Source organism: Pseudorasbora parva, chromosome 7, assembly GCF_024679245.1.
Source record: "Pseudorasbora parva isolate DD20220531a chromosome 7, ASM2467924v1, whole genome shotgun sequence".
NCBI classification, from domain to species: domain Eukaryota; kingdom Metazoa; phylum Chordata; class Actinopteri; order Cypriniformes; family Gobionidae; genus Pseudorasbora; species Pseudorasbora parva.
Window position 1 is genome coordinate 11587921 of NC_090178.1, and position 10764 is coordinate 11598684.

The 10764-nt window shown below is 36.6% G+C and overlaps 1 protein-coding gene across 3 annotated transcripts in view; it reads left to right on the forward strand.

Annotated features, from left to right (window-relative positions):
- gramd1a (GRAM domain containing 1A) overlaps nt 1-9538 on the forward strand; it is a 37186-nt gene extending 27648 nt beyond the window's left edge. Inside the window, exons 14-21 of one of the 3 annotated variants that reach the window (XM_067448140.1) lie at nt 1021-1142; nt 2644-2786; nt 2873-2976; nt 3054-3278; nt 4413-4494; nt 5465-5572; nt 5792-5912; nt 7717-9538. In XM_067448140.1, coding sequence (XP_067304241.1) covers nt 1021-1142; nt 2644-2786; nt 2873-2976; nt 3054-3278; nt 4413-4494; nt 5465-5572; nt 5792-5912; nt 7717-7812 — 1001 coding nt within the window. In that variant the 3' untranslated portion in view covers nt 7813-9538. The remainder of the gene's footprint in view (nt 1-1020; nt 1143-2643; nt 2787-2872; nt 2977-3053; nt 3279-4412; nt 4495-5464; nt 5573-5791; nt 5913-7716) is intronic. The other 2 variants (XM_067448141.1, XM_067448142.1) reach the window with 2 other exon arrangements.
- Nucleotides 9539-10764: the final 1226 nt, after the last annotated feature.

A 10764-nucleotide genomic window follows, 5' to 3' on the forward strand; every position in this document is an offset into this window, starting at 1 on the left:
CTAAAGGTAGGCGATACAATGTCACCATCACTAAACTTCCAACAACCCTTTCAGTTTTTATCTCAAAACATTTTCCCAGAATGTTTGAGTTAGAATAGGTTATAAGAGCACAATTATGAGCATGTTAAGGCTGTAAAACCGGTTTACCTTTTCAGCGCATGTAACCGCTTAAAAAAAAATCATAGTAATACTGGTGTATTTTATGTCATAGAATAAAACGTGAAAGTCTCTTGAGCTTGTATTAACCACAGACCTTATTTCAGTCCTTTGATTAAAACCCCATTCAAAAAAAACTATTGGCTTTGGGACGAGGGAAATGGAAGTGCTGAAATGCTAACTCGCTTGTGCGTTTTGGCTTACAAAGGGTGTCAAACCTGCACCACTCTGTTGGTTGCCCTGTGAAGATTGTGGATGCCAGTTTTTTCTTCTTCTTCCAGAACCCTCGCACTCTCTTGACCTTTAGCATACTTTGCTTATTGAAATACAGCCCCTAGTGGGCAGGAGTTCCTGCTTGCATTTTATCTTTCACTGTTGCTAACTATTCTATGCATGGCTGATTTCTGCTGTGTTGTTACTGCCTTTTCCTGCAGTTTTCAGATCCCACATGTCCTCTTTCCCCCCTTCCCTTTCTCTCTTTTCATGCTGTTTGTCCTATAGGAGGCCTTTGGAGCGGATAATGAGAACTCAACTATTTGGTTTCACTGGGTTCTATAGCATAAAGACAAAGTACCATGGTCGCATTCTTTTTTCTCTCTTATTCATTTTATTTACTTTGTACAGCAAATAATGTCAAAAAATCTTTATGATAGATGAAAAGATGATAGCCATAGTGTGAGAATAGTTTTTTTCTTATGCTGAGTTCTTTGTCTATGTTGTCAGCATGGATAATTGCCCCCTTCTCTGTGCCCCTGCAAGTGTTCTGACTGTAATCACACACCCTCTTTTCTCCCTCTTCTCTAACTGTTCTTTTTCTGCTTCTGCTCTCTCTCTCTCTCTCTCTCTTTCATGCGATTGGTTCAGATCTCTCTGTGCACGAGTGGCAGCAGGACAGCAGCAATGGGAACAGCAGTAGAGTTCTGAGTTACACCATCGCCATCAACAACCCACTGGGCCCAAAAACCGCTCCTGTGGTGGAAACACAGGTGGGTGCACACAGCTCTTTTTCTTTGTTTTTCATCTCGGCTGTTCATCAGTCTGTCTTATTTTTTTTAAAGGGACAGTTCACCCAAAATGCCTGTTAGCATTTAATCACCCAAAGAAAAAAGAAGCTATTTAGACAACTTTTTGCCTGTACAATGAAAGTCAGCAGGGTCCGATGTTGTTTTGGACCCCATTGTACGGACAAAAACATTTCTTTTGTGTTTCACTGTAGAATTTCATGCAGGTTTGAAACTATATGAGGGTGAGTAAATGATGACAGAATTTTCATTTTTAGGTGAACACGTCCTTTAAGTGTAATAATAATAATAGCTTTACATTTGAAAGAAAATAGCCACAAAAATGCATACAATTAGTCAAATTTTAATTCTGAACTTTGATGTTATTTATTATTATTATTTTATATCCTATACTATAATCAATGCAATTTTGCAGGTTAAATGAAAGTTAAGCTCAATATTGACAGCATTTTTTTTTTTTTTTTGTTATATAGAGATGCAGGTACAATGAAAAAAATGTAATCGTGATGTTTCTGGAAAAAATTGATTTATAAAATGCTTTTTTTATTTTTTAAATCCAGGTTTGCTGTGGGTTTTTTGGTGGTTGTGCACAGTTATCCAAAAAAAATATTTTAAAATTGTATTATAATTATATCACAATTACTATAAAATAATGATTGTAATAATAATATAAATAATAACAATATTACTATTGTAATGAATGAAGATGAATATTAAAGTTATAAAGAGGTTATAAAGAAGTTATATTAAAAATGTCCCGGCTCTTACAAGCTTTCAATGGGTTTGTGCAAGAACACTTTCTATATTTAACTATTTAACATGTTATAAAGTTAAATATTTAGACCGCCTTCCTTATTCAACTGATGCAGAAAGTGTAATGCCTCACGCAGTTCAAAACGCTTGTGCTACGTCCGACTCCCACAACATCACACCAGTTATACTTAAGTTAAATACGGAAGGCAGTCTGGCTAGAGCTAGATATTTTACTTTATAATGTGTTAAATATGTATATTTTCTTACACAGACCCATTGATTTGCTTTAGAAGGCCTTTATTAAACCCCCTGAGCTGTATGGATTACTTTTATAATGGATGGATGCACTTTTTTGGGCTTTAAATTTTGGGCTGTCATTTACTGCCATTATAAAGCTTGAATTAGCCAGAATATGTTTAGCCCTAGTTAATATAGATAATGTTAAGCCTTATTTATATGGTTCACTTATAACTAGAAGTTCATCCACTTAGAGCAGTAAACCCCCATTTAAAAGATTTATCCACTTTTACAATAACAAGAAAAAAACATGCTTCCTATTTCTGCTTTTTAATATTTCTAAATGCTAAAGACTTCCTTTGTAAGTGCATTAATGTAAACTCATTTTTTGTTTTTACACATTGAGGGAAAACAGAACCCAAACATGTCCTTTAATAATAGGTTAAAGCAGGTGGTATTTTGTTATGTTGCGCAGACTCTCCACAAGAGCAGCACCCGGGGGGAGTGTTACGTGGTGGACTCGGAGGTCATAACCTCAGGCATCCCCTACCAGGACTACTTTTACACTGTACACAGATACTGCCTCACCTCTGTCAACAAGCACAAGAGCCGCCTCAGGTAGAACTTCCTGGCCATTGTATGCACCTATTGTTATGCTTCAAAAGCAAACACTGCTAAGAGACCCATTGTGTGTGTGTCTGCAGGGTCTCGTCTAATATCTGCTACAGGAAGCAACCGTGGAGTCTTGTGAAAGCTCTGATAGAGAAGAACACTTGGAGCGGCATTGAAGAGTATTACAGACACATGGGTAAGCAGGTTCTCATCTCATTGTAAACCTTTATGGCGGCATTAGTGCTAAAAACTGATTTCTGCTTTCCTCATCAGAGATGGAGGTGTGTAAGTTGGAGACGCTGTTACAGTCGGAGGTTTCCGTAGTGAGCTCTGGGGAATTGCCTTCCGCGGACTCCGCCAAGACGCCCCCCGGCCTGCGCAGACGCAAGCGCAACTGTCCGAGACGAGCAGGAGACCGGGACAGAGAAAGGGAGGGAGGTGGAGGCGGGGAGCGGGGCGACCGAGGAATGGGAGATGAGCGCGAAAGGAGAGAAGCTGGTAAGTCAGTCAACACGGGCGCATGAGAATTGGATTTTGTTAAGTCTGGTCTGTGAGTCCATGTGAAACACATTGACATCTCCTGGTTGAATATGGAATTGCTTTTACAAGATTTATTGTGATTTTTCTGTATTTATACAGATTTCCATAGTTTCCAACCTCAGAAGTATGCCTGAAAAAAATATATAATCCTAATAATATAAATATATGTTTTTCCATCAAAATAATACATCTCAGGTTTAGTATTTGAACGTAAGAAAGAAATTAAGATGTTGTTCTGTATAAATTATTATTATGCAGATAATAAATAATAAATTATTATTATTAGTAATTAAATATATTTTTTACAGTACAATACTAGCTTTATTGTTTTTTTAAATGATTATATAATTGTAAAATGTAATAAAATAAATAATAATTCAAGTTTTAATATTTTTTTAATGTATATAGTCATAATCATTCACTTTACTGTTGCTCTTTTATACTGTTTATTATTATTATTATTATTATTAACTACAGTACATCACTATTAATATTACTAGAAATACTAATATGCCTTTATTGATTTGTTTAATAATTATGTAATTATAAATAAAAAAAACAATTATTATAGAGTGGAATAAGAATAATATCTCGGTTTATGCTTTTACTAAAATAAAAAAAGATATGATTTTTCAAGTATGATCCACATGAATTTCGTGAATCCGGAAAAAATCTTAATATTATAAATAAATATTTTTCCGCTAAAATAACCGCTCTGATTATATAATTAAATAAAATATAAATGATATTTACAATTAATAATATTTTTTTTTAAGCTGATCACAGTCCTGTGGCTTGAGTTATTCTTTACAGCACAATACAATCTTTGTTTAAAATATATATATATATATATATATATATATATATATATATATATATATATATATATATATATATATATATATATATATATATATATATATTATATATATTATATAATCTTAAATGAAGACAATTAGGATATTAATATATTTATTTTACTATTATTATTTCTAGCAAAGGTGATTTGTTCAATAATTGTGTAATTGTAATTTAATGATATAAAACGTTAATATAATAATAATGAATAATAATATTCAAAATGTTCTCCAGCTGCACAGTATGTGAAATTGGGAGAGAGGTGGCGTGGCAACAACAATAGCATCTCCACCATCCTGCTCATTGTGAGCTTCATGTGAGTGTTTTCACCTTTGGTATTCTGTAAATATCACTCTGTGTTCACTAATGTCAGCGTTAATGTGAGCCGCTGATTTAAACTCCCCTTTAGATGAACAGCATTGAATCTGAGCTCATTGACACTGTCAGGCTGTCATCACTACTGGGGCAGCGTCTTTTCTGTTCATGAGCACTTTAAACTCGGCTCTGATTTCTGAAGATTTGAATGTACCATATTAACACTCATGGTGGACAACACATTATGATATATATGTATATTTTTATTATCCATGTAAAACCTGTCCTTTTATCACCCCAAAATGAAAGATCTGCTATATTTTACTCATCCTCGTGTCATTTGAAATTTTAGCTGCATTTCTCCATACAATGAAAGTGGATGGGGACTGGGGCTTTAAAGTTCATTATACAGTAAATATTAACTTAAATTAGTAGATTTTTCACAGAAAGCTATTATATGGCTTTGGAAAACATTAAACATAGCACACAAGTCATATAGACAACTTCAGTGGTACTTTTTAGTCATTTTTTTAGAGCTTAACAGCTCTATTCCCTTACCACTGTCATTATATAAAAAGAGCAGCCTGGACATACTGCTAAATATCTCATTTGGCATTCCACTAAAGACAACAATCAATGCCACATAAGGGTGATTATATGATAATATTTAAGTAAACTATTCCTTTTAACACCTTTCTGTGTATAGTATTATGACACCCAGTTTATAATAACACCGATATCACCTGAGGCGTGTCTGCCTCTCTTTTTCTGTTCCTCCCTTTTTTTGCGTACTAATATCTCTCCTTGCTGTTCTTCCCTTTCTCGTCTTGCTTTCCTCTCTTCTTCCTGCGTATAGGATCTGTGTCAGGTAGAGCCTTTGTCTTTGTGCTTCAAGGAAAACAAATATTTTTCATGACCCAAAAACGAATACAGACGACCATATTTATATCACTTCTGTCTTCCTCCTCCAGTCTGGTGGTTTTGGTGGCTCTGAACATGATGTTGTTCTACAAACTCTGGGCACTGGAGCGGGCCGCACATACGCTCGAGACCTGGCACTCGTACTCTTTAACTGACAGGTAAATTCAAATTAAGTGAGTGGGTATACACACATGCTGCTGCTTAACATGATGATTATGAAATAATCAATATTATGAAATAATCAACTCTCTCTCTCCCTCTCCCTCTCCCTCTCCCTCTCCCTCTCCCTCTCCCTCTCCCTCTCCCTCTCCCTCTCCCTCTCCCTCTCCCTCTCCCTCTCCCTCTCCCTCTCCCTCTCCCTCTCCCTCTCCCCGCAGCCCTCTGCCCCAGTCAGCGGGAGAGTGGGCGCAGGTACTGCAGCTCCAGAGGCAGTTCCACCAGGCCCAGATGAACAAATGGCAGCAGATTTTACAGTCTTCTGTCTCACTTCTGGATCAGGTGTGTTCCTGTTCGGGTTAAGATGTTCGGGTCTTTAGCATGCAGCTGAAATGTTGTAATTTCTGAAAAGAAAATAGGATTATTAAAATGAGTTGGTGCCCTATTATTCTATTAAAGGGTTCCTAATTTCATTTTGGTGGTCTCAACAGGTTTACATGCATCAGAGGTCAAAAAACACTTTAATGTTCTTAAAATATACATGGGATATTACCACATCTTTCAATGATTGTCAAACAACTAAATTCCTCCTTAAATGTCTTACTCTGCTCTGATTGGCCAGACAGCCCATTCTTTTACGATTGGTCTACCACTTACAATGAGTGTCGGAAGCTAAACTCCTTTGCTATAACTACATTTCTATTTCTACAATCTGCATTAAAAGACACAGTTTTAGGTAATAGTGGCCCACAGCTGATGGGCAGAAATATTTCAGTAAAACTGTAATAACGTGGGTTATCCACTTAGCTGGAAACGTGTAAACAATGTATTTTGAACACCCAAATAAAATGGGTACTGACCCATCTTTCCAAAGCTTTTCAAGTGTTTTGCTTTGAAGGGCAGGTCAAGTAGTTGGCGGGCAGACAATATGCAAATGTGTTAGCTAGTGATAGCTTGGAATTCCTGACTCGTTTAGGCAGCTTAGAGTCAATTCTACTTTATTTAACATGCACTTAGTTTCGACTTTACAACTTTGCAGAGAGTTTACATTCACAAATAGCTATATTACACTTCATGAAAGGTAATATTAGAAAACCCATAATACTGGCACTTTAAATTGATGTAAAATTAAACAATTTAATTTATAACAATTAAATATGCTGTAAAATGCTTAATGCTAAAACAACAACAAAAATCCACATGTAAGCTGACATCATATTTCTTATTTTTATATATGGACTCCTTCAAATGTTAAGGAGAAATATTGAGGGTACAAATTATGAGCAGAAAAAAACTTAAATCACAAATAATAATAATAATAATACATTTTATTTATAAAGCATTTTCTTTACATTTTAAAGAAAATGACTTGAAAAGGTATGTAAATGTGAATATATAAAATGTGAACTCATTGGTAATTTAAAGCTCAGAACATTGTTATTGAAAGTTATGGAATTATTTTAAATAATTACTTGAATACTTTTATTTATGTATGTAACTTCAATAAATCTTTGGGACAATTTTGGATTCAGCCCTATTGTCTGTTAATGAAACCGTTTTGAAAAGGAGCAGTTTTGTCATTACAGCATAAGTACCAGAAATCGAGCCCTTCGAAAATTATCTTTGACAAAATGGATGGAAACGCCATGATGCGCATAACTTCTAAAAATGCTCTTAAAAACATGCATTCAACTGAGGTGGATACATTTTTTTTATTCAATATGAAGACACACAAACTACAATAGAAACCCATATGCCACATAAATGAAAAAGTTTATTTCAGAGTCTCCTGTATAACCGTCTTAGAATATTTAGCTTTTGGTCTCTATGCTTGTAAATGTTATGTTCTTTATTGCAAAAAAAGTAGAGAAGGATACTACATATTAATGAAAGATTATAAAAGCCAAAAAAAATCATGTAAACCTGTCTAAGCTGAATCTTGTTTATAAAATGGTTGCCTTGCCATGTCTCTCTGAAGTGCCAATTCTTGAAAAGGCCCGCATGACCAGGCTGGGACAACAAACCAGTTTAGGCTTAGGATATAGTTTTTTATAATGATAATACAAGTGACTTTTTCTGTGAAAGTAAAAATGGTTGATTTTGATTCAGTATTGTTTTTAAAACCTGTTTCCCCTCTCTAATGTAGATGAAACAGTCTCTGGAGAAGCTCCACAGAGGAATGATCACACCAGAGGTGCAGCAGGAGTCGGATCCAGACCCAGACAAACTGACGGATCAGTGAAAGGCATACGGTAACCGTTTACTCACTCTGGTCCCTGTGACGGGCGACCACACAGGGGGGGCGAATCATGGACGGTGCTCAACTCTGTGACATTAACGTTGGGATCGATATGGGTAGCTTTTATGTTACCCAAGTGTCCCATCAGCAGCTACAGGACTACAAACAAACTCTTCTATCAATATGAACACATTATGAACTGTGGGTCTGAAGCAATAACACACACGTACGGGAGCGTCTGTGACTTTCAGCTGTGCTGCATCTTGAGCCGTTTTGGTCCGTACGGAGTGTCTGAGGAAGCTCAGCGTGAGCTTATAGATTTCAATTCATCGTGGACCTTTTTTTAAAAAACTGAAAGAGCTTTGGAGAGATGCGTTAAAGATTTCCAAGAGGGAAGTGTCTTTCTCTTCTGTCGGAGGTCTGAAATCAAACTCCAATCTGCTCCGAGGGACCTCTCAACCTGTCATTTCACAACAAACTGTTTTCGTGGATGAAAAATTACTTTTTGTCTTCTGTTTTGTTTTGATGATTTCAGAGCTGTTACTGAAACTTGTTGAAAGTGTGTCAGACCATTACAGTATTTATTTAATAGACATGGATTACAGTCTAACGTCATTGTGTGTTTCTGCTCAAACGAGGACCAATGTAGAAATATGTGGGACGAATGGTATGCATATGAATTCCCATTTTAGCAATAATCACTTGGAAAAATCATAATGACAATTAATCTAAAAGTAAATTGTCCAGCTGTTACTTAAGGTAGAGTATCAGAGTGACCATTGTTTTTACACACTGTTACAATTTTAACCATTGCTTCTTTCTCCCTAATGGTTCAGCTATTATTTTTGGTTTTAAATCCCTGTGTATTTATGACTTAGGGGTGAGAGGAGCTGTTTCATGTAGTCGAGGTGTCGGGAAACTCGTAGAGTTTCACTAGAATCAAACTTGAACTGTTCAGAGTTACTGTTAGCTCGAGCAGCTGAACATACACACAGATTGGAGAACTTCAGTCGTTCCTGGGACTGGGCATTTAGGACCAAGCAGAACTCAAGATCAGGAGGAGTATTGTGACGTACATTTCACTCAGCGCTGTAGGCGAATCTCACATAGAACATGTCCAGGTGTTTCACCTCATAATCAAAGGAAAAAATAAGCAGTTAAATGTATTTTCCTGACAATTAAGCACCCCTCATTTACTGTAATGCTGTAAATTAAAATAATCCTATCCATCAAAATAATAAAAATAAGCATCATTTAAAAACAGTAAAACATATTCAAGAGGTATAAATGTATTAATAATCTTAAGTAATTGGAAATTATAAATAAAAACTATGGTCACAATGCAAAGAAATGCTAAATAATAATCTTTTCTATTGACTTTACTTTGAAATTCTTGACAGGCTTGGTGAGATTCACCTAGAGACTTTGAGCTGATTTTCTCTCTCTCTGTTTTATGTTTGATTATTTCATTTGGATGGTCTGTTACTGATGTCCTCTGTCCGGTCATTTCATTTTTGTCCTGCCCTTCAGCCTCAGTGATCTCTCCCTCCTCTGAGTGTGTTATCAGAGTGTCTGTCTGTATGTCTGTCTGCGGGCGCTGCTGTGCAAAGCCCTTGTTGAGTGATGAAAGCATGTTCTATTTATTCGGGTCCGGGAGGGAGAGAATGAAGGTGGGATATATTGTATAGACATGATTGTAAAGATGACTTGTGACAGTCAAAAATGTATAATAAAAATGTAAAAAAATATATATAAAAAAACTTTTGTGTGCATTACTAATTGGTGAAGTGAATAACTATATCACGGCACCTGTTAGTGGGTGGATATATATATTAGGCAGCAAGTGAACATTTTATCCTCAAAGTTGATGTGTTAGGAGCAGGAAAAATGGGCAAGCTTAAGGATTTAAGCAAGTTTGACAAGGGCCAAATTGTGATGCCTATAGATGGCTGGGTCAGAGCATCTCCAAAACTGCAGCTCTTGTGGGATGTTCCCAGTCTGCAGTGGTCAGAATCTATCAAAAGAGGTCCAAGGAAGGAACAGTAGTGAACTGGCGACAGGGTCATGGGCGGCCAAGGCTCACTGATGCACGTGAGGAGCGAAGGCTGGCGATCTAACAGATGAGCTACTGTAGCTCAAATTGCTCAAGATGTTCTGATAGAAAGGTGTCAGAACACACAGTGCATCATAGTTTGTTGTGTATGGTAATGGGGCTGCATAGCTGCAGACCAGTCAGGGAGCTCATCGTTTACCTGGGGAACACATGGCACCAGGATGCACTATGGGAAGTAGGCGAGCTGGCAGGGGCAGTGTTCTGAAACCTTGGGTCCTGCCATCCATGTGGAAGTTACTTTGACACATACCACCTACCTAAGCATTGTTGCAGAAAATGTACACCTTTTCATGGAAACGGTATTCTCTGGTGGCTGTGGCCTCTTTTAGCAGGATGATGCCCCCTGCCACAAAACAAAAATGGTTCAGGAATGGTTTGAGGTGTTGACTTGACCTCCAAATTCCTCAGATCTCAATTCAATCGAGCATCTGTGGGATGTGCTGAACAAACAAGTCCAATCCATGGAGGCCCCACCTCGCAACTTACAGGACTTAAAGGATCTGCTGCTAACATCTTGGTGGCACATACCAAAGCACACCTTTAGGGGGTCTAGTGGAGTCCATGCCTCGACGGGTCAGGGCTGTTTTGGCTGCAAAAGGGAGACCAACAATAGGCCGGAATTATTTAGATAATATGTATATAAAAAATCGAATTTATTTTTTATGAATTTTTTATTTATTTATTTTCACACAAGATCCTTCAGAAATCATTCTAATATGCTGATTTGCTGCTCAAGAAACATTATCAATGTTCAAAACACTGGAAACTAATAGTTTTTTTTTCTTCAGGTTTCTTTGGCATTTCAAAATTGTCAAAAGAACAGTATGTATTTGAAACAAAAA